The sequence below is a fragment of the Papilio xuthus genome, unplaced genomic scaffold, assembly GCF_000836235.2.
Source record: "Papilio xuthus unplaced genomic scaffold, Pxut_1.1 DF824888.1, whole genome shotgun sequence".
NCBI lineage: Eukaryota > Metazoa > Arthropoda > Insecta > Lepidoptera > Papilionidae > Papilio > Papilio xuthus.
This window is the reverse complement of record NW_013533761.1, coordinates 1,842,882-1,868,156: the sequence shown is the minus strand read 5'-3', so window position 1 is coordinate 1,868,156 and position 25,275 is coordinate 1,842,882. Positions and strand designations below refer to the sequence as shown.

General features: G+C 32.7%; 2 protein-coding genes across 4 annotated transcripts; both read right to left on the bottom strand.

Moving 5' to 3' along the window:
• Positions 1-1,273: 1,273 nt before the first annotated feature.
• On the bottom strand, positions 1,274-5,234 carry Cjhbp (cytosolic juvenile hormone binding protein 36 kDa subunit). The gene is made up of 5 exons (XM_013325125.1): positions 4,946-5,234; positions 4,566-4,615; positions 4,159-4,424; positions 2,544-2,699; positions 1,274-2,391 (listed from the first exon to the last, which is right to left on the bottom strand). Exons 1-5 carry the CDS (start codon positions 5,033-5,035, stop codon positions 2,099-2,101), a joined length of 855 nt encoding a protein of 284 aa, XP_013180579.1. The 5' UTR covers positions 5,036-5,234; the 3' UTR covers positions 1,274-2,098.
• An 883-nt stretch (positions 5,235-6,117) lies between these two features.
• LOC106127122 (receptor-type tyrosine-protein phosphatase N2) lies at positions 6,118-19,911 on the bottom strand. Of its 3 annotated transcripts, XM_013325122.1 has the most exons (23): positions 19,489-19,911; positions 17,150-17,242; positions 15,689-15,742; positions 15,551-15,614; positions 15,153-15,287; positions 14,656-14,749; positions 14,452-14,581; positions 13,872-14,375; positions 13,667-13,801; positions 13,219-13,374; positions 12,656-12,752; positions 12,428-12,517; positions 12,269-12,348; positions 11,973-12,040; positions 11,684-11,902; positions 11,293-11,438; positions 10,702-10,756; positions 10,168-10,389; positions 9,714-9,911; positions 9,288-9,454; positions 9,149-9,202; positions 7,535-7,712; positions 6,118-7,361 (listed from the first exon to the last, which is right to left on the bottom strand). In XM_013325122.1, the coding sequence occupies exons 2-23, from the start codon at positions 17,235-17,237 to the stop codon at positions 7,245-7,247; spliced, it is 3,051 nt and encodes a 1,016-aa protein (XP_013180576.1). In that variant the 5' UTR covers positions 17,238-17,242; positions 19,489-19,911; the 3' UTR covers positions 6,118-7,244. The 3 variants fall into 3 exon arrangements, with proteins under 3 accessions (XP_013180576.1, XP_013180577.1, XP_013180578.1); XM_013325123.1 differs by lacking the exon at positions 13,219-13,374 and having other exon boundaries at positions 19,489-19,910; XM_013325124.1 differs by lacking the exons at positions 13,219-13,374; positions 13,667-13,801 and having other exon boundaries at positions 19,489-19,910.
• Between the last annotated feature and the right edge of the window lie 5,364 nt (positions 19,912-25,275).

The window sequence follows — 25,275 nt, the reverse complement described above, 5'->3', positions numbered from 1 at the left end:
TATTTCAAAGGTGTTGGAATTTCAAAGAGATTGCTGATTTATTTACAATAAAGCAAATACAATGAGCTAAAGCTACCTAAATAGGAAAGAGGAATTATTTCGTAGCTTTATTATTTACACGAAAACAGTACAGTACACCTACATTCCAAATTTACAGCTATTATATGAATCATAAATTCACTATGATAGTCAAGGAAAACAAATCAAGTTAATAGCATTTTTAACATCGTGCAAAGTACCAGTAGTTGTGAGTAATTTGGGGAAGCAAGCGGACCGCGAGGGCCCGCGCGGTAAGCGAGGACGGCACGCGATGCCGCACTCTTTGCCTACAACTGCTCACTTATTTGATCGATATCTTTATAATTGACGACCGAATAGGCTTGTCGGAATATCTTACGTTTTAGCTTTTAAATGTTTAATTTCGGATAAAACCATAATTGATGCATTCACCCTAATGTTGGGTTAAATAAATTCTTTGAAAACAGTGTACGGTAAAAATACCTACACTAAAAAGTGTAAACTAAGATTGAAGACCAGAAAATCTTAAAACCTTTTTCTTTTTAATATCTCTTCTTCTAAAGTATTGTGGCGCAAAAGCCAGGGAGCTAAAACTCGCTATGTGATTGGCTCCCGCGTTTTCTCGCGCCAAAGACAAGGCGCGAACACTAATTGTCAATTACAAAGACTGAAGAGACTGAATTAATTGTAATGCTGTAACTCTTTTATTTAATATATTCGTGCATCGTAATATTTGTTTTATTATTGTTGCTGATATTGTCAACGCAGTCAACATTGTGACATCCGTATACTGAACTAAGAAAATCCATAATATCTTTTGTCAGATATTTGAGCATTATAAAGTAACTATATCGGTGTCAGACTTGATTTTGAAAAATATTTATATTATGATAGCTTAAAATGCTTATAATACGTAACTCTCCGAGCGACGACAGAACAATTTTAGTATCTCTACTTATTTGGTCACAAGAACTATTGTGCATTAGAAAGTAATCGTGACGGACCATAAATAGTCCTAAGTTTTGCATTCATGGACCCATTTATGACTATATAGGTATCATGTTACTACATCGTCTGATAAACATGGATATTGTTTACAGGTGAGTTTCCAGTGTCTAAACAATTATACAAAACATATTGCTATTTCAATTTTGTCAAAGAGAATGAAAGAGACAACATCTTAGTGACGCAGAAGATCGTACAAGATGAGGTAAAATAAAAAGTTATATTTGATTATAATAATGTAATTAAGAGTGTAAAATGCTGCTATTATTTTCATACAAATATTTTAACTTAGAATAAACTTTCACCATGTATATTCGAAATTAAGGATTTAGAGAACATAAAATGTGCACTCTGACTTTCGATCATAACAGAATAAGAATTGTCAAAAAACATACATTTGACAACGATTTAAACATTCGTATCAATAACGTTCAAATTAATTTTAATTTTTTAAACTAATTTAATAACATATAATAGTAAACTACATTATTATGTCTTTTTGATTATATAACTACTGAAAATAATTTATAACTTTATATATTAATTTCAAATGTATCAATATTTTAAAAGAAAGTACCATTTAGTACATGCATTTTGGATAAATGGGCTATGCACAGAAATACAGTTGAGAGAGTAATAACAATCATTTAAATATACTATACTGCTTAAATTAGGTGCCAATGATTTTATTTAGCTTATAATATATTGATTATAAATATCACAAATTATAAAATAAAAATTCGATACAAGATAAACACTGAAACAATTATGGAATAACACATCTAGAGGATTAATATCACAATGTCAATATATCTCAAATTGAAGTTGACATAGTTTATGTTATATGGCTATCTTCTATATCGGAGCAATTTTTGTATAATTTTACCATTTTGTTAATTTTTTCATCGCATACATCTTCATTAAACGCTTTCCAGATTTCAAACATTTGACGAAACGATCAATGGTTATCAAATTTGACAAAAATATACTTTTACCTGTCATGCAACATTTTAGGGCTACAGTAAAATTAACATTTTGACATTAATACACTGATGTTTGAGGGATGCTTAAAAACTTATGCTCTGGATTTATCAGCTTTGATGTACTTGTCGAGGTCAGCATCACTGTTAGGGTCGACCTGGGACAGCTGACGGAAACTCTCATCGTCTACAAAGCAGATCTCATGATCGTCAGGGTCTGCGAGGATGATTACCCTCACGGTCGCCTTGCCCGGGGTATCCAAAGATATGAGTGGAGTAAGGATCTTGCCGTTCGCTTTACGTACTTTCTCGTCTATTATCGGTTGCTCTTCAAACGGACAAGAGAAAGCGATACGACCGTATGCCTTCGCATGATTAACTGGTTCACCTGTAATTTGGCAAAATGTTTTTTTTTAATTTATTTGTAATTAAATTTTATTAACAAATCTTTGAATGGGATAATTTTTACGCGAAAAATTATTTTATTTTAGTAGCAGCTCTTATAATTTGTGTTTACTTTTTAATTATTATTGTACTTACCAATATCAACCAGTTCCAATTTAGCTTGGTCCTCAGCGAAACCCAAGACAGCGGATTTGTCTTTCTTCTCGTATATCTTGAGATTGAGAAGCCCGTTCCAGTATTCAACAGATCTGGTGAGGTTTGAGCAAGCAAGTGACACTTGCTTTACTGGATCTAGAGCAAAAAATATATTCAATAAATTTTTCGCAGTAAACATCAGTACTTCGCATAATTAAACAAAAAATCACTATAATAATATTTAATTTTGTTACAGAAAACTGAAAGACATACAATAATATAAAAATAGCTATGAACTACTTAAAGTAGGAAAAAACGGCCAAAACTACGAATCATGATGACGTCATCAAAAGTAAAGATTTAAAAAAAAATGTTGCAAAAAGTTGTGCAATATTTACACGCTATTTGATAGATCTATTCAAATGTTCTTGTGTGAATTATCAATTGACATTTGATATGAGACATCGAAAATCTAATACATGAAGAAAAATCTAACCTTTGCTTCCAACTGGAATCATACTGTCCTTTTCGTTGTGTTTGAAAAAACAGAGACAAGAATATTTGCGCAGACAAATATCACGTTATTGGGATTTCATAGTAAGGAGATTTCTGTTGCCATACACTTTATATCATATGATAAATATAAGTGACAAAACATGCAATCAGATAAAGATATAAACATTTGATATCTTAGCCATTTGTTTACGGAAAGTTATCATGAAACATGTTCATGTACTTACATTAAAATGAATTGTTTGTTATGCATAAAGCATTGTGTTGGATAGAATCTTTATGACCAATGTAGGATAAACAAAAAGACAACTCTATCATTTAAAATGTACCACATTTGCAACTTTGTCACAATTGTATTCTATTAGGCGTAAAGACACCAAAAAATCTTATACTAATTTCGACATATAGTGGTCACGTTATGAAGACGTGTCACATATATTCGTGCTAGGCCCTCAGCTTTGTTTTATTTCCCTGAATATCTTTTTTTTTGAGAGGGGAATGCTTTATGCATACTCTGTGCTCCGGGGGGGAAGCAGTAGTTATGTGGGATTCTCTTCCGGATGGGAAGCATACCCACTAAACCCCTCTGTTCCTCCTACGCATCATGGCCAGGCCACGGGCACACTTGAGATTTATTCCTGAACATATCTGTATATGTCTAGTGAAATGGGTGTTTCATTGATTAATTCTTATGTGCATTTAAATTATGATGATGCATATATTTTATTCATAATATCTCCAAGAACACAACAAATAAGGTGTGCCAAAAGGAAAATAGGCTACATGAAAATGTAAAATTCAAACCACTACTTTGGCAATTTGACCACAACAAAACATGAATACAAATTCATTAAAAAATTAGTGGAAATTTATAAGGATAATTGTAATACAAAAATCCATAAAAAACAATTGAACCTGAATAAGCAAGAGACAGAGGAACTTGTATTTCCCACTTGCGATAATTGTTTGTCAGGGCCATACAATGACTTTTGCTTAATATGCTTCTTACTTATTGAGGTTGAACTGTATATTAAATGAATGTGAAGTGGAGGGAATAGATATTAAATTGTAAACCAGTGTATATGTATTACACTATTTTTACCTTTATCTGTAGGTTGTGGCTTGTCAATAATATAAAACTTGTAACCTCCAGGTGCTTCAACAAACTTTAATCCATCAGATTCCTTAACCGGCCAGTTAGCAGCTGCTGCTCTCTTCAATGCTTCACTGGACTGTATTGTAATGCCACGGAAATCATTTCCTTGCTCATAATGCGTGATTCCATAGTTGTATGTCAACTCAACTACAAAATGATCATCTTCAGGTCCATAACCCACCATTGTCTTACTCCATCTATTAGCATATGGTCTGTAATAAAAATAATTATAGAATGAAATTTAAAAAAACTTTAGTTTGAGTTGATAAAAAATAACAAATTATAATGAATTGCAGTGACAATCTTGTTTGAAGAAAAATAATATTGATGCAAAACAATGTATAATTACTTACCCATTACAGGCAGCCTCACAACCTTCACTGAATTCCTCATGGCGGAGTACCTGCATAATTAAAAAAAATTACAAACTTTATAAATTTCAAGTAAAAGAATGTATTTTTCTCATAACATGATCACTAGCACAAAAGGAAAAGGAGCTAAATTCAATACCAACTACATACTTTTTAAGTGTATAATTTAATGAAATAAATGGTTATGGTAATTAGTTCCACAAGATGCCGGTTGACAAAGCAGTTTGTTCTAGAAACATGACCTTGTAAAGTGTAGCTACGTGCATTTATAAAATATGAATATATATAACTGATAAGTTCCGGGTAATTTATTAGTTATTATTATAGTATGATATACACACTTAAAATAATTTATGTTTTACCTTCATTCCGAGAACTTCTCTGTAAAATTTTGCTGTAAGTGTCCTGTCGGCGACTTTGAAGACGAAATGTAACGCACGTCCGCTAACCATTTTGATGATAATTTACTTTAAATATGTCTTATAACACTCTATAGAGCAAGAAAATAATAATTATAATTTTATTAACACTTACAGTTACACATAATACGATAAAAATTATAGACGACCACAACTCCAATAAGCACAACACGAACTGACTGACACTGACAAGTGACAAGTGTCAAGACAAAGCTTCAAGGCCAGTCATGTCAACCGACGTAATCGCATCTACGAGTACGTTCATAATTTAACGTGGCTACTTTTTGTCCATTGCTTTTGGGTTCTAATTCACTGTTATAAGGTATTTTTTGCACAATCAAAATATACCATTGAACTTCGGAACCTTTAGAGAATTATATCACTATCGCAATGCAAAATGTGTCATATCTACTATTGATAAGATAAAATGATAAAAGATATATTTAATTAGAAGATAGTAAACGTAAGATATATTGACGAGCTCTTAAAACCTTATTTAACAATTGCTAACTGCTAGCGATACATTTTCTTTAATACAGTAGTGTGTTGCGTCAACCTAACATATCTTTTTAGAACTAAACCCTACGAAAAGTAAAATCTTAACGTGTATACAATTACCTTCTTAAATTGCTTACAGAGGGATTTAAATATATTTAGTTATATTCTTAAATGCTTATGGTTGTTTAGTTTATCTCCAGACGTGCTGGACGTGATTTACGACCACATAATATTTGCTGATAAGTACGAGTCATGTCTTTGTAATATACGAAAATATGCGCATATGTTAAAACACAATATGTATTTGAAGTTCATAGTATATAAAATTTGATTGAAAGTGAATATAATTACTTTTTAAACTTCTTTGTGGCGCTTTGAAAAGAACTGACTATTGCAGAATAATCTGATATGGTAGACTTAGGAAAACGTCAGTTTCGCTTAAGAATTTGCCTTCAATCTATTATTAGTTCATGGAACGAGTTTTCATAAAAAACCTACTTTTGCTACGACCTACTTTTTTCTCTCGTAACATTTAACTCTTAATATTTTCCAGACCTAACACGAATTCAGGAAGGGAAAGGTTATGACTTAAAATATTTAAAAATAAAAACGCATAATTCAATAATCCACATAAAAACTACATATAATTTCATACAGAAATACGGTTAATATATTTTTTCTCTTAAGGCTAAACTACAATCATATTTTTGTGGGTAAGTCATATTTTTTTTATATTTTCCCATATGCAATAAATATAATCTAATATAAATCTCATACGTAGATACAATCCAAGATTTCTATTGTTTCAGCTAAAATCTGTAAATATTTAGGTCTCATTTAGTTTCTATCAGGTATTCCGTTAAACAGGATATGATTCAGCAAGATTTTTAAAGTAATTTTATCGAAATATCTAACATTAAACTTTATAAATGGCTATTCATATGCAAATCAAAGAAATAATAGACATAAATTATATAATTTAAATAAATGTGCTTTTAAATGCAAAGGCGAATTGTTATTCAGCCATAATAAGTTGATAACGTTAAGGACTAGAATAACGATATAACGCATTTTATGCGTTTTAACAAATTCTGAAATTTAAATGGACATTTTCCGAATCTCTATTTAGTTATATTTATTTTGAATGATATAGAAGTTACAATCGAATGATAGTTTTTGCAGGTACATAAGTGGTTATATAATATGTAATAAACCAAAAAATATATATTGTAAGTACATGATAATAATAATTTAAGGCTGATTTAGACACCTTACAAAATTGACTATAAATGTGATAGATTAAACAAAATAATCAAAAATCAGTACAAAAACAAGAATTATAAAAATTGTAAAACATAAAGTCTAAGAACCATAGTAAATGCTTAGAATAGGCTTTTTTAGTCTGTGTATTTCGCTGTAGATTAAATCATAGTTTTTTTTTTATAAAGAAATAGGCGCGAATAATCGTACTAGTAAACAACATGTATATTAAGCATTATCAACACCTACAAAAATATCTAGGTTAAGAATTTCAATGAAGAATGAAGAATCTAAAATATAGATCTTTTCACAGAAGAATTCAAGTTCGTAAGAAACAAGAATGTCAACAGATTATATAAAGTCGTAGGTAAAAGAGATGAAATTCTCAACCTAGAAATATTGACGAAATTTATACATTGAATAATATTGGAATTAACATAATTTATCTAGTTAACAAATCGTGTTCGCTTAAGCAGTGCATAGTTCAGTTGGGTTTCTCGGTACCGTCCTTGTCTTTTTCCTTTTCCTTCTCTTTTTCCTTGTCTTTCTTCTCCTGTAGTTGTTGCAGGTGAGCCGGTAGAGCTTTCAAGATTGCATGAACCTATTCAAATAAAAAAAAACTTTATTATCTGAACTAATGACGATACAATATTTGAACATTACACAATTGAACCATTTATCTTGTTAAAAAGATTATTCGAATGATTATTTAAAAATTAATAAGCAGTGTAACTGATAAAAGCTTTTCGTTTTTTATCTGTATTTTTTTGTTACCTCTTCGGCGACAGCCATGAGCACAAATTCGAATTGTTGCTTGGTGGCGACCGTGCGGGGACGCTGGTCGCGGATGTGCTCAAGGGTTGCGGCGATGTCAATTTCCTTTGCGCCTTTTGCCATTCGGTTCAACACCATGTCGATCAAGCAGTAGGTGCCTGTGCGGCCGGCGCCATCACTGTTCATAACAGTTAAAAGGTTTCAGCTTCTACTATAAATATAATATTTTTTTCTTTTACTTTTATTTTACGTTGAGAAGTATATGCATAAAGTAAAAACTAAACTATACTTCCTATTAATTTTCAAGTACATACAAAACTAACAAAACAGTTTATCCTGTTATCTTTAATCTTTAAAATAAATTTAATCTTTAAATATAGGTTAAGAAAGTCATGCAGTTTCGCAGAAATGTCGTAATGAATGACACGGCATGACAAACATGACCAACTGATTTAGTTAACAAGTTCTAGTCTTACAAAAGGTAGGCAATTTCCTTTTATAATTTAATTTGAAGCGTCAGTGGCTCAGTGGTCTAACGCTTGACTTGCAATCTGCAGGTCCTGGGTTCGAATCCCGCCATGTACCAATGTGTTTTTCGATTTCCGATTTACATATGTACATTTATCCGAGGTTCTTACGGTGAAGGAAAACATCGTGATGCAACCTGCACATATCTGAGAAGAAATTCAAAGATATGTGTGAAGTCAACCAGCCCGCAGTGGGCCAGCGTGGTTGACTATGGCCTAGTGACCCCTAACTTAGAGTAGGCTCCGAGCCGCTCGGTGGAGACGTATAGTGAGCTGATGATGATGATGATTTAATTTGGTGTTAAATACTTTGTGCGTTGTTCATCAAAGTAATAAACCGCTCTTTGTTCCCTAGATACTTAAACAAATACGCAATCATGTTATCAATGTCTGGTTCACTGACTGTCTAGTAACTAATCGTGTAGATCGATCTTGTGACTGGTTGATAGTCGATCTTACTGATAAAAGTTACAGCTCATCACGCCACCACTTCGTGATAGACATACTGAAGTATGGAATTTTCTATGTCTATGTTTTTTATACACCTTATTTAACTGGTCTTGTCAGTGCCAACGACTCACCTGGCGAGTTCAATTTAAAATTCTAGTGGCACTGTATTTGTTAACATGTATTCCTTTGTTTCTTGTTGATATTAATACTGTTTGTGGATAATTACGAGGGTCCAAATGACGTCATATCAGTCTAGGTATAATAGAATAAAAGTTTGTACAAACTGAGAGGAAAGATGTAAATGCATGGAGGCGTATCAGTGATTGTCACGTTGTCGTGCACGCGATGTTTATTTTTTAAATCATCTTATACTATATTAAGAATATATCTTTAAATTCTATTCTATGCTGGTATAAATTGAGCTGAGTTGCAAGTCGGTTTATTGATCAGCTTTACACATGCGAACCGTGAGCTGATCTGCAGGTCATCATTTTAGTTGAGTTACTCATGACTACGGAGCTAAAAATTACATTCAGTGATTGTAAAACTCCGAAGGCCTTGAAATGAAATAATGACTTTAATATAATAGTTTGTGGAAACATTTTTTAATGATATTGTTTATCTTATTTCCACTCACCTGCAGTGCACGACAATAGGGCAAGATCGTCCACGATACGACTTGTTCACCTTCCTGGAAATAAAAACAATTTCATCATTAAATGCAGACAAAGTCTAAGTCCAGCTAGTAATTGATGATTTAATTATTTTTATCCTACCTCCTGAATTCCAGCAGAGCCTTGGTGGAGGCGGGCACACCGTTTTCAGGCCAAGAGAGGAAGTGGAACTGGGTGACTGTGCGGGTCTCGCCGGTGCGCTGGTTCTTTAGGTAGAAGCTGCGGACTAAATAGTCATCGCACCAAATGTGCTCGCTTACCAGGTGTACCTGTATCATACAAAAACAACATTAAGTTAGAGCTAAACCTAGATCGTTTTTTGCACGTTAAGTACTTGACGGGCCCAACAAACATAAGGTTACCAAGGAAGAAAGAACCTAAAGTGACTTGAACCCAGTTTGGTGTTAAACATTTCTAAAAAGATGTTGTAACCGTCACCCACACATGTATGAATCCAAGCGTCGCGATCTACAGATACTGTTGAGAAACTAAAAATTACTGAAGTTAAAATTTTCTATAAAATAATACCTCATAGATGTGGTATAGTTCAGATCCTTCTTCCGGCCAGTAGCGGTGGCAAAGTTGCTGGCCGTTCTCGGTGAGCCGTGTGAGCATGACCATGACGACGCTTCCCTGCTCCCACACAAGTTGCCAGAAGTCGGGCGCAGTGTGAGCCAACGGGCCAGCCGCCGCGATGTACGCCGGGTTGCGAGGGTCGTGGTCAGTCTGGAGGACAAGAGAGGATGAAATTATAAGTTGTATACACCTACGGGTATAGGCTTCTAGATTGTCTATAGACATGGCTTTCAAACCTAATTACTCCAGTGGTATTTATTAATGAACGATTCCTGGAATACCTTTACTGCTTGTTGGATAATGAATAGACTATACTAAGAGTTCGGAATACCCAAAACAATATAACTTAAACAAAATATATTTTAGGTTAATGTTTCAACAGAACGTTGTCGTTGATAATACTTACAATAGTAGAAGCATTGATGTAGTCGGATCCGAGGTGGTTGGTCAGCGTGTTGAGGGTGACGCGGGAGTGGTCGTAAGGCAAAACGTCGGGGTATCTGTTCTTGCCGGTGTTGTCAGGTCGCAGTGCCGCTGCGGTCGCGCTGGGTTCCGCCTCGTAAGCGCAAAGCGCCCGCCATTCTTGTTCCAAACGGTCCTTGTTGCGCAAGTGGTCTTCCATGTATGCCTGGTAAAATTGTTTAATTTAATATAATATTATAATTTAATTAAAAAGAATATCCTAATCGAACAAAGTAGGGATGTTACAATTGAAATTATTACTGTAAACTTCCATTCTCAAAAGACTTGCATAAAACTTATTGTCACCATTTCATTCTGTTTTAAAAAAAGATAATAACAATATGTTTTAATTCAATTTTGTCCTTATTGTAATAAAATTAATAATGTAATTATTCTGTAAATATAATCGCTGCGATTCGCACTATGATATTTAATAAAATTAGGTTGTCCTTCATTTTATTCTTTATCAGCTACTCACCAAGACCATGTGTCCGGTCGATATGTCCATGTTCGTCAGAGCGGGTTCCTCGCTCCTAATAACAATGTAATCAGTTACACATATGAATCATTTAATAATTTAACAAATAAAATGTTCAGGATTGGATTACTATAACCACGACAAATAAATAGTTTTTTATCGAACAAAAAAATAAATTACAGTTCTTACTTTGCGACAAAATGAAAAAAGTAATGTAACAATATATCTAGTAAAATTCCTTTAATATTAAAATATAAAGGAAAAAATCTGATTCTTGCTTGCTTTTACAAGCGGTGTATTAATAGTTGGTCAAAAATGAGTTATCGGATAGTCCTACTGTTGAAACACGCAGACGATATAAGAAATTTAAAACGTTATAATTAAAACGATAAAGAATTTCACGTACAGTAAATTCTAAAGGAAGTTTAGTGACACTGAACGAGTTATAAAATGTTTTAATTTCACCATCATCATCAGCCTACTTTTGTCCATTGCAAAATCAATGGCGTCCCCAATGCCTTAGGTATGCGGTCCTCTACGCGCCTTATTAATTTTTATTCTAATGGTTTATACTTTAAGGTAATTTTTTACCAGGAGGAGGTGCTAGAACGCGTAGAGGGTGAATTGCCCTCAGGTTCCTTGGATAGGGAGGTGATGCGCTGCGGAGCATCTGCGTGCGGGGGCGCTGCGGGCTGTTGTCCTGACCACTTCCCCGACATGCGCGCGCGGCATAACTCCTGAGCACCACGCAAATTATGTTGTTAGTTTTTAAATATTTTGTTTTGGTTCGAGTAACAATAGAAAAGCGTAGGAGAAAGAAATACATTAAGACTTTGGGTATTATTTTTAGACCGAAAGAATTTTCTTTCCTGCTTTCTTTCCGTCCCTAAAATTGTCTCATTTAAAAAATAACTATACATTTATTAGTAATTAAGTAATTCTCTATTTATTTTTTGACACGTTAATATTCATGGAAACTCACCTGGTAATCTCTAGTAGCTTCAGCATCGATATCTGCCGCAGAAGCAAGACCGACCATTTTCTTCTTAGCGTCAATATCTCTCTTTAGCATAACAGCGAATATTACTGCTCCTACAACCACTACAGTGCAACTCCCGATCAATGTCAGTAATATTGGCAAACCGTAGTCAAAGTATTGAGACCCCACTTCATCTATTTGACTGATAACAGGTCTCTTACTCTGTGAAATAAGAAAAAATTGAAGTTATGTGCTAATTATGAGCTGTAAAAGTTAGGTATAGCAAAATTACCCGGTCACCGACGCCTGTAGACAATACTAGAGCGCCAGTTTCTCGACGTAATACGTCTTTGATGTCAACTGTAAGCAAATTCGTTACGTTAGCTTTTCATTTATCTCCATTCTCGTCAGCTTCTAATAATTAATTAACAATTAGGTAAACTGTACAAGTAAAAGTTTTCAGTATATAAAATTGCTCGAGTTTAGCTCTATTTTCTACTTCGATATATAAAAATTACATTTAAAAAAAATAACGTTTCTGATATCTTATCCTCGTATTTTTATATAGGATTTGAAAATCTTACGAACCCACGCGTTTAGCGACCTCTTCTGCATCGTAACCTTTGCTGTTTTTCTCTACTTTAAATGTCACTTCGCTTGGATCGACACTGATGACGAAAAAGATTATTAGGAAATGTAGAAACAAAGTAGATATAACAATTTATGTGCAAATAATTAGTAAATTACCGTGGATTAGTGAATGTGTCCTTTTCCAATCCAAGCAATTCTTCTAGTTTTGAAATAAAAGCTAGACCCTTTTCCCAGTCTGTTAAGAACCTGATAGTAGAAATATAACTAAATATTAAATACGTTAAACAAATAAAATGATGAAACTAACTACTAAATCTATTGAAGTCTAATTAGGCGTAGATTCTGATAAATATAATAAACAAAGGCTAAAAAATAAAATTTTACCTGTTCTTAAACAGAACGTAGGTATATGATGGGTCATAATCGTAATCATTGTGATCATGAAGTGCCTGAGATAAAACTTGGTCTGGGACTCCTTTAGCTAAAAACAAAATTTCTTAAATTAGTCATAGTGTTTAAAGGCAGATTTTAAATATATGCGTTATTATACAATTCATATTTCTTCTGTGTTAATATTTGCTTCGATATTAGCTTAACGTTTATAGAAACGACGAGGAATTCATTTATACGGAGACAAAACATTAAATATCACGAACACACAAAGGGTAGAAAAAGATAGAATATAAATTAAAATAAGTAAATGAATAAAGGAGATTAAAAAACCACAAATATAGAAAGCAATTAAACCTATTATTGGAGCGAAACTCCATGCTTTTGCATTGACAAGAAACAAAAGGTGCGGACAGGGGATAACATTTAGTGCAGAAAGTCTAGAAGACGTGGCGGTGCAAATATCAAATGTAATAGAGTGATCGATTACACTCGGCCGCAGGTTACAAGGTCACATCGAGATTCTAAAACAGGTAGCGGGCCTTCGTGACACTAACCTGTCACCGATTTATTGTGGTACAATAACTTTAGGGTTTTCGCGTCCAGACGCGGCCCGGGCTTTTTTACATCATCTCTTTCCCTACGCTTAAAGCCCCATTCTCTATTAAGCAAATCTTGTAATTCTTCAGATAAATAAAATTTGGAACTTTCACCTGAAACATCGTCGTACGTAAACAGTCTCAGTCCGGTGTAATCAACCGGTCCGAGGATTTATTTCAACCCATTTGATAGTTTGACATGAGATTAAAATATCTTTTTAATGGAAATCAATAAGGAAGGAAAGTTTTGGGTTTTATTTTGCAAATAATTTTGGTAAGATCAATCGAGTTTGAAATATTATTGTGCCTACAAACACTGAAAATAAAAGAGGAAGCAAACAAAATTGTTTTGTTTACAAGGAAAATCTGCTTTTGTTGTCTACTGTAAGGTTTTTTGTAAATTTACCTCCCATATCGTCGATTTTAAGTGGACCTCCTTCAGAATATATAGCGTCTTGTGGTTTAAGATCTTTGAGTCGGTGCCAATAATTTAATACATATTCCATGTTTTTAGACTTTTTACCGTCGAAGCCAGGTGTATCTGATAAAGCAAATTTTGTCTACACTATGTGAATTTTAAAAAATGATGGTATCAATGTTGTAATTCTTACCTTTTAAATTATAAGGGTCATATTTACCGCTGCCCGCATCCATAGCGGCTTCATCTAAGTCATCGTTATCGATATAAATCCTAGATTCTTGAATATCGCCAGGATTTTCATATTCAAATGGGAAATTCTTCTCTGCAAAACTCTGCTTGTATTTCTCTAAAGCATTCGAATGCACTTCAGCATCTAATGGAGAATAATTACTGGTAAGATATTCCGCCGTGTAGGGATAAGGTTTTACTTTCATTTTCCTGAAGTGAGCACCCAAACGCTCTTCGTCTGGAAATTTCTCAGAGTTAGATTCTCTGTTGGCGACCGCGAGTGACTTTTTCTCTTTGTCCAATGCGTTGAAATATTTTCCATTTTGTTCTTTAACATCCTTTTCTGCTTGAAGCCGTTCTCTAAAACCTTCGAAAGGGACTATAACAGGCGACTCTTCTAGACCGCTAACTAACATTAAATTTCTTATTTTATCGCTTGGGGTTTCTCCTTCCATTTCTGATTGCACTGGATGCAAATGATTTATTATATTTTTGGGATTGAACTTAACAATAATTAACAAGGAATTATAAAGCAAATTTACCTTTCGGAATAATGTAAGGAGACGGGTCATCATCCGGTAAGGGAGGGTTATAAACCTCGTTGGCATAATCTGAATCGCTTAACGCCGAATTCGGCATGAAACGCACAAATGCAGTTTCATCGGGTTCCATCTATAATTTAAATGAATGAGAACGCGTTAAGACTTAAAACATATTTTTTTACATTTACTTATGTTACAACTTACGTCTGTATCTTCATCTTCAGTTTCCGTTGTCGTAGTACTCAATTTCGGGTCAGCAAAATGTTCACATAACTTTGAGTTTACGTCAGTTGGTTCTCTAGATTATAATAAAATAAAACAAGTCATTTTAATTATCTGACTACACGTAATTTAAGAAATGCTTAAACAAGATGTTTCTTTAAGCATTATTTCTCATAAAAAAAAAAACAAAACAAAAATATAGCAATGAATCTGTTTTTACAGGCTGTCTCGATGAGATAGACTGAGGGTAAGTGTACAGTTTCAATGTTTTTTTTTAAATACAGCCCCAAGTGCACTTAATCTGAACCTTTTAAACGTAGGCCAAGGGCAGTGGAACTACTTGGATCACAGCAGCGTTTATTATTTTTTTAAAGTACACATTTTCTTTGTGCTCAATAGAAATACATATTTGAATAGATAACAAAATGGTGGTCTTATCATTAAGTTCCTATAGATGGCTTAGCATAGTAATTTCTTACACTTTATGCCTGAGCGCGTACAGCATGGCTTGCAGCACGCACTGCGTATAGGCATGCTCCCAGCGGTAGCCGCGCATCGCCAGCCGCTGCAGCTCGCCTTCGAACCACTGCAGCTGTTGAGAACTCATGTCATATCTGCAAGGACATAAATATAATTACAATTTTGTTACCAGAAAAGCTCAGTAGCATCAACTTTTATGTGACGATCAAGTTTTATGTGACTACAGATTAGAATTACATCCAATTAGTGATCTTTTCACTTTCTGTTCTTAATTTTCTAGTATCTGAATGATATGTGCCATCCCTAATGTTCATTAACATATGTTCAAAATTGTAAAATGTTTATAAATTGCTACGAGGGTATTCAGAGAAATTGTTAAAAAAGTAAAGTAACTCACTTGTAGAGGGAGCCATCTTCCGGTTCGCTTTCGTAAATTGACATGCATTTACCGAAAGCGAAATCTAGAAAAAAAAATTTTCTTTAGCCAAGAGTTTATTATAAAAGTTATAATATGACTTGTATAATGTCTACGTACCGTCGTAGCACCACTCTACTCCGTCGATACATAATGATGCACTGAATAGGCAACCTGTCGAAATTAAAAACAATGAAACACCTACAAAACTTAATTAATTAAGTAGAAAATAACTAAGTAAATAAATTGTCACTCCAATGTTTAAGTGAATAAAACATTTCGTTACATTTTGATATAACGTTAGTATGTTTTTTTTATATAAGAGAAGGGGGCAAACGAGGTGATCAACGACACCCATGGACATCTGCAACACCAGAGGAACTGTAGATGCGTTGCCGACCTTTAAGGAAATGGTATGCTCGCTTCTTGAAGGTCCTTTTTGGGCGGCTCTATGCCGCCCTCTCGTTCCCCTAACATGTGTGGGTCAGGGACCTGTGTTGAAAGTTAGTACTCGTATGATCTAAAGCAGATACTCTCTATCTATACTAATATTATAAAGTGGAAGTTTGTTTAAACGCGCTAATCTCAAGAACTACTGGTCCGATTTGAAAAAAAATTTGTTGTATAGTCCATTTATAGATGAAGACTTTAGGCTATATAACATAACGCTGCGACTAATCATTTTTTTTAATTCCGCGCGTACGGAGTCGCGGGTGACAGCTAGTTATTATTAAGAATGAAATACCAAGTGTTAGTTTGTAAAACCAATTTTATATAAGTATATACGCCTACCTTGCAAAGTATTGATCAAAATAAGTAGTCTTCTATATGTTATAGAGTTATTAAATTGTTTATTTGAAACAAGTTTCCGTAGCATTTAAACGTATAGCTTTTATATTGCAGCTACTCGATACGATCAATAAGTAACTTTATACTAGCACAGAGATCGCCCTTGCGCCCGCTGTCGGCTTGATTTACAGTAAAGGGCTTGTCATATTTACCACTATGATAGTTTAATAGTTATTACGGTAATTATGATGACAAATAATTTCACTAAGAGCAGAACTCAGTAATAGATCCTAATATGACTATAGTTATTTAGATGGGAGGACAAAAACGACTCAATCGATTCCTAAACGATAGATCCGATTATTCGATTGTTATTGCGAAACAGATCGGTTATATTTAAAGATATAGTTAATTAAATACCTTTGTCTTATTTTGTTATCCCGAGAGATATCTCTGTTTTGTCAAAGATAAAGACAGGGAAGTTTTATACAGAGATTTTGGTTCAGAAATCCACAGTTAAATAAGCAATAAGGGTTCGGTTGTAAATAGACTTCTATTGAATATAATAAACAACACAAATTATATACACAAAAGTACTTATTACTTTAGATTTAATCGCTTTTATATAGAAGTAGAAGCTTAAGAAACACATGTGTTTAGAATTATAATAAACTTGGAACAATTAAAAGTCAATAAAACTTTTGTTTAGCCAGCCAGTGTTACGATTAGCTTGTTACATACATCACGACGGTAGACGATACATCAACTATGATTGGTCTGGTGGTTACTTACCTATGTTACCATCGGCTCGCGTGGGGGGCGCCAGCGTGCTGAGCACCACCAGCGCCCACAGGGCCTGCCGCCGCCACGACTGGCTCATCACATCTGCGTAGTGTTAATGTTCACTTATTATAATGTCATAAAATATAATATAATCTTATTAATTTAAATTTTACAAATGCGAATGTTTGGATGAATGGATGTTTGTTTGAAGGTAGCTCTGAAATTACTAAATGGATCTCGATGAAATTTGGCATACATATAGAACATAGTCTAGAAGAACACGTAGATTACTAATTATAATTTTTTAATTCCGCGCGGACAGAGTCGCGGGTGATAACTATTCGTCAATATGTGATCGGATTAGGTGTCGGTGAAATTATAAATTAAGTTTTTTTTAAACCCTAACTGTGATACTCACAAAATAATTGTAGGTTTTCAAAACTGAGATTGAAATGCTACTCGTAATTTAGTCCGAGCGTCTACTGCCACTACTACTTGCTTCATGATTTTGTTCAAACTCTTTCTCTTAAGTGTTTCTAATGTATTTATTTTGGGTGTTGTCAATGTTTATAAATAATCCAGTTTCAAAAAGTGACTTAACTCAATCTGATATGTTGGCTATCGTTTATCAAATGTTTACGTGTTAAGGTGATGGTTAAATCTATTTGTCATAAAACTAATACATTATTTAAATATTAAAATGCTTAAATTTTAACTTCCATAAAAATATTTACATATTTTGTTTACTACACGAAATTATAAAATTAAATTATACTACGTTGTTTCCCCGATCAAAGTCAAAAGGTTGATACGTCTATTATAAAACGTTTTAACCAAATTAGTTTCAATGCATAAATTAATCTTTTTATTTAAATTAATATGATATGGGAATTAAGTAATTAAACTAAAAGATAAAATACCTCTACCGGCTAATTTTTTATTGTTTTGAATAGAGAACTAATAAGCTTTAAATCGTAGACAAATATCTATGTTTAATAAAATTACTTTCAGAAGACTTTCATTTTATTTGGATAAATTGAATAAAATAGATTTTTTTAAAGTTTAAAAGTTTAGTTCAAATTTGGGTTGTTATTGTTCTTATTCGGTTAATCATGACAGTTAAATATCCATATTTTCTATTTGTCTTAAACATACTCAATGGAACGAATATTATTTAAATATAAATTTTAAGAATGTAAAAAAATGACAGGTAGAATATCTTAGTAATTGCAATAAATTGTTAAAATTTTAAACCCTTAAATATATATTTTTTTTTATATCATAAGGTGGTAAACGAGCGAGCGGCCACCTGAAATCGCTGATATAGCGAAGTGACCGTTGCCCATAGGCATACGCATTGCATATGCGTTGCCTACCTTTCATCGACGGAGGAGAGGATGCACAGAAAGAAAGTATATTCCCTTTCCATGCATCCTCTCATCCGGAAAGACCACTTCCACTTCCCATCCTTTCCTTATAAGAAAAAGGTGGGAAGGGAAAGAGGACTAAATTAGGCCTTCGGGACGCACACTCATCAGACGAAACGCGGAATTGCTTCCACTTGACGCCTGTCTTCTGTGTAGTCGTGGTATTTCACCGGGCGAGCCGGGCCAATTCGTGCGAAGATGTTAAAGCGGGTTCTACCACTGTTCGCGAAAATCGCAATAAATATCGCATATAAGGCGATACCTTTAATATTCAAGACTTGTTTGTGGCTCTACTTAAGCTTTCCATAAATCTCTAAAAGATATGTCTGAAAAACAAACAATCTAACTATAATTTTATTTCCAAGTTAGTAATATTCCAAGTATTATTAGAAGTGATATATTTAACTTAGTCAATGTAATTTATAGCTGTTAATATTGTAGTTTGCTATCTTAAAACGATCTATAGATAACTTGTAGCTAAGTTATATGGAGGCCAGTGACGTAGGCATCTGCCCTTTACATCCCACGCATTTCGTGCTACGAACTGGGAATATATTGAACGTATAACAAAAGCTTTAAATGTTTAAACATTTAATTTACTTTAATTTACATCTAAATAAATATAATAAAAAATAAAATAAAAAAAAAACAAATTATTTATTAAAAATGTAATTTAACAATTTTGTAAAAACTATATTTCAGTTGGCTAGATTTTTACTATAAGAGGGTTATTTAAATTGATTTGAAATCTTAAAATCAACATGAGAAAAATTCGTTTATAAACAAACACAATCACATAACACTTCACTAACTTGGACATGGAATGGCGTAACAGGTATCAGCAAAAAGAATAACTAAGCAATAGACTTTTACACTTTACAATAAAAGTAAGCTTAATTAAATTAAATTAAATGTACTCACCGTTTAGAGACAGCAATTAGTCCGGAACATATCGGTTGCAAGTTTCACTGGTATCAGTCGACGTCTCGGTTTGCGACGCAGGTCGGGCCGGGGCGTCGGTGTTCTCGATGCTCGCAGCTCGCAGACAGAGGCGATGGCGCGGACCTGCGCACTCCGCTCTATCGATCCCCAGCCGGCCTATTCACACGCGGCCACTTCGCCGCCTACATAACGACACCTTCAGAATCCATGTTATACTTCAATCATCATTAGATAAGCGTTATAAGCCAAAGCTTTCACAATTATAACACTTAGAACTCTCGATTGCACTTTGATCCCGATCTGTATATAAATATAACGCTGTATACTGTAGCAATGAAAGTAAATAGATTTATTTATATATTGTCAGGCGTTTGCGATGATGACTGGGACGTAATGGCGCCCTCAAGTTATCGCCAGAGCAGTTCCCTGCATGCTAATGACGCGGTTACGCGATAACGCTTGTCGGCCTAGCTACTAAGTTTGCTTCTAATTATTCCATGTTAACTTCAATGTCAATATAAAATAAGTTATTTCAAAGCTTAATTATCTATGTACTGCTTGTACTTAATTGAATGGATTTAAAGTCGTATCTGAATTCACGCCTTCCTTACACAACGCTTTCACACAATCCCTCTATACTTTCTAGTCTAGTCTAGTCTAAAGCTACCCCAATATCCACTTTAATTGTCATGTAATTACTGTTAGGTATATAAACAGAAATAAAAATTAAATAAAATTTATTTTATCATAATAAAATGTCCTCATGGAAATTAATGAATTTAATATGAATCAGAAACGCGTAGGCGGAGCTCCGAGGTAGAGCAAACCTACGCGCTGTTGACAGATTGAAGGAGATATTTATAAACCAAATCAATACCTTTGCCCAGATTCCTGTCTTAAATCACCTTTTGTTGATATCTTATTATTATAGCCAGTTACTGTGGGTATGTTTTTGATCTGTTTTTTATACTTCTGTATTTTTCAAACTAAAATACAGAAAATATAGTTATTTTTTTTTGTATTTTAAATTGAAAATGCTAACAAATTTAATGCTCATCGGCACATTTAAATTTCTCTCCAAAGCGATTTTTTGAAGAGTTGGGGATGAGATGAAACGTTATTTATGTTTTAATTTTAAATGTCATCTCGTTTATGGGATAGCCGCTTCATTAAAATGCAGTCACTGAGTTATCTGGCATCCGTTTTATTAAATTCTCGCTGAATCGTGTCTGTTAAGTCGCATCTGCGTTTTCTTATAAAATATTGTGAAACTTATGTAACGTAGAAAATTCCAAACACTGTGAATTCCCATTATATAGCGAAGAGTGTTCCAAGTTTTTAATCAGCAATGAAACGATTTTTTCAATATCAAAGTAATTTCGTTGTGCGTGCCTTTTTAAAACATATTTCTCTTTTCTCCTTAATTATTAATTGGTCACTAGAACCTTTGACAAGTTTTCAACTAATGTGTACATACCTTTTACCGGTTAAAAAGTCACGAACGATATTAGTTTTCACCGTCCGCTATAGATTATTGGATAAACATCGTTATCACTTTAGTTATATATGTAGGAAGCAATATAACTTGAATATTGATTTCCTGGGCCTATGCATAAATATAGTTAATTGTATGGGTCAGAGGTTAGAAGATGTAGTGGGCGATCACACGGCTACAAAAGGGTGGCTACGAAATATAATGGAAATATTTCAGCTGACATTTTCACAGAGACATTGTAATAAAATAACAAAACAACAATTTGTACATTTTGTCACGAGAAAGTTAACGTCGATAGTTAATATTGTATAAAAATAATAAATAATATCACATGTTTTTAAATTACTCAGTAATTGTTACAGAAACCTGATACCAATTAATATTTGTATACGTCTACTGGTAAATATCTCTGTAAAGAGTAGCTATATTCTAATTGGATTAATTATAACTTTAGAGAGACCATGTTCATTTATAAGCTTTTTCCGATAAACTGTATGAAAATTAAATACTAGTACCTGGATGATCGAGCTTTACTCGGTATTTTTTTTTAATTGTGTTTTTTAGAAATTATATTTAAGTACGATTTACTAATAAAATGATAAAATATGAATAATATTTTTCGATCTTACCCGATAGAAAAAGTTGAGTTTATGTTTAAGTTGATTATCGATAAAACACGAATAAAATTACATTTTCTAAAAATGATTCCTAGCTAGATCTATTTATCGCCCCCGAAACCCTCTATATACTAAATTTTATGAAAATCGTTGGAGCCGATTCCGAGATTCCAATTATATATAAGAATTGCTCATTTAAAGATATAAGACAATTGAGCGGGGTATAAGAAACCTTTTTTTGTGGCATAATAGACTGTTTTGTTTTGATCACGTAAAAAGCAATTGATGTAAAAGTCGTTACATTTTGCGGAGTGTAAATAAACGATCAAGTTCAATGGCCCCTATATTCATGTTACATCGCGACCTCCCATCAAATCGATAGTTTTTTTTCTTCAAAATATTCATAGTATGTTTATGAAGTCTACCGGTGGTTCTAGTGCAATACTTTGATTTTATAATGTACTCACTATACAGGACTATAATCTTACTAATATTATAAATGCGAATGTTTAGATGGATGTTTGTTTGAAGGTATCTCCGGAATGGCTCATCTAATTTTGATGAAATTTGCCACACATGTAGAATACAGTCTGGAAGAACACATAGGGTACTTTTTTTTTACGCTGACGGAGTCCGGGGTGACAGTAAATAATTTATAATAATAATGCAATATGACCATCCGTGAGAAAGGTTAAAGTTGTAAGGAATCCAAGTATCACATTACTGTCTGATAAAACAAAGTATGGCAATAAGGCAACCGTATACTTTTATTATTCTGCAATATGCATCCATTTCTGAGAAAACAAATGAGGGCGACATTTTTATGTTTGGCTATATTTAATTCGAAACCGTAAATTTCTACTGCCGATTAACCTATACAAAAACATAGTTTTCCCTTTAAAAAATAAGACAGAGATATCTACATGTTTTTATTATTGCTTTGGGAATGAAAACCCAGGGTTACTTGCCTTTTCCTCTAAAAGGTAATATAAACAAAAAAGCGCATCGGTAGACCGCTTAGAGCTGGTGTTTCTAAATCATTGCAGTTAACAATGTCAAAGAGTTTTCATAGGTTATGTGAATTTTCTCAGGTAATTAGGTTAATAAAACAAAGATTATTAAGCATATATTTAGTCCTTTGTTAACAAATTATACACGTTGGTACAGGTTTTTATACATACTTCTGTACATTTTTACATGAAAATTGCTTCTTATTCCCCGTCTTGAGTAAAAACAAATCAAAGATTCGGTATCTGTATGAATCTAACGTGTACGTAATACGTACAGTTTGCTAATGTCTAGTCGGTAAGCTTTTAACATAGCGTTACAAAATATAACCTCAAAAATTTGATTTATACAAACATTCCAGTAAATTGAGACATCCGAATATATTACCATTTAGCGTAAGTTTCCACTAGCGAAACAGCCGAAAAAAATATATTGTTACTTCTATTTAATGAAAGAGAATAACAAGGATGAAAACATATTTTTATAAACACTTCAAAAGTGGAAACTAACGACAGTAAGGAAAAGAAAGCAATTATTCGCACCACGGATAATGTAACATCCAATAAAAGAAATTATTCAATCACTAAAAAGGATTCAAAGCCTTTTAAAAACAAATATTCAAGACAAAAAAACACGTAGCGAGTAATAAGACAACTTGTTGCATATCACTTTATGAAAAATCGTTCACAAAAACGTCTTTACAAACAACTTACTTCTCCAAACCAAATGTAAAAAAAACACTAACTTCTTTCTATCTTCTAAACGAAACAATTAAATATATGACATATAGTAAACTGCCAGTTATATAAAATTTTAAGAAAAAAAATCATCATCATTTTGTAAAAAAATGTGCGAGAGTACTTAATCAAAATTATATCCGAAAAACGAAAGTAACTAAATAATGTATTATAAACTGGTTATAAGGCATCATGTTAATTTAAATACATAAATATTATTAAATTCCTTTAATTCCAAATTGTCAAAGACAAAAAAACATATCAAATACTATTCTATGTGTCTATTAATTGTCTATGACAGTTGTATCCCACAATTTACACTGGTTTTCAATATGGCTGAACGACTCTCAAATCAATTTTCTGAACTTAAGCAAATACAAAATATAAATTTCAGTAAATGAAGTAAAAAGAACACGTTACCAATAACATGAGACTCGCAGAAGATACGACTATTTAGTTTTACAGTGTACCCAAATAAGTCTTGTTAATACATATTAAAGACAACAGTGACGTCATCTACTAAGGTCTTACGTTATTGTGCACGAGTTGTACAACTATTATTGGTAATATTATCGAGATTTATATATATATATAGTATGACATTATACTAAAAAAATAAAAATAAAAACATTGGCAAGAAAGTTATTTTTCATCAAAACAATCTTAAATTACTTTCTTCGTGATTTTTTTTTGGTATAAAGTTAAACGATATTTAAAACCATACTTATCCATCATTTAATTATTTGTGATACTCTTCAAAAATATATAAAGACTTATTTATTTGCATTTAAAGGGACAATACCTAAAAGAAATAGTATTTAGATATTGAAATAATTGACAATGAGCAAACAAACTTTACAAAATCGAAATTAAATAAACGTGCAAAATATATTCGGGTTACGCTAACAAAAGCTGCCACAATTCAACCTACATTAGATTTTATTTGAAAAAGAAAAAAAAGCAAAGGTACTGTAAAAAAAACTAAAAAAAGAAGAAAAAAAATTCAAACATATTCCATCAAAACTTTCTATTCCTTAAACTAAATAAATCGTATTGTTCCATTAATTTCTCATTGACTAGGCGTATTACCTTTTGTTCTCGAACCATACAAACATACCAACTTACATCATGCAATCATATATGTCCTAGTATTTATAACATAATTAAAAAACGTAAAAATATTCGAGTTTTAATCAAATCTCAATATCTTATTTCAAGTTTTTATTGGCATTTATATGTGCAAAAATATATATAGCACGAAATACAATCAGACAACTAAAATAATATCAGTTGGTATAAACATATGTAACCGTGGATTTTCACTGGCGGAACACTTGTAATATAATACGAAAAAAAATTTTTTTTTTCAAAGTGATAGAAAGGGATAGCGATATGTTTTTTTATATATCGCCAATGAAAATCCACGGTAATACGGATATTACTAATGTATTATTTAAACAATTTATTTTCATCAGTTAAATATAAATTAAAGACTAAATGAGTAAAATAAAATCCCTCCGTAACTCTATAGCCGTAAATTTGCATAGACAAATAAACATATTGCCATCTCGCTCATTCTCTTTGAAATAACAGAGACAGCATATGTTTCAGCTGCAACCATATTTATGATGTACTGACTAAAATACTGAGTATTATTGCAAACTACATGCACAAGTTTAAAAAATATATTTTTTTATATTTTTAAAAGCATTATTCTCTTTGTAAGATATTATTAACCATATTGCTTATAATTTCTATGTTTCCTTTAGACTTGTCTGTTTTTTAAGAACCATTTTGTTACAGCTTTGTCAATTTTTTATATAGACACCATATTTTTAATTTATAATTACTGTACATCTCAAAATCATAAACGTCATCGTTGACTTTGTATGCAAATTAACTTTTTTTT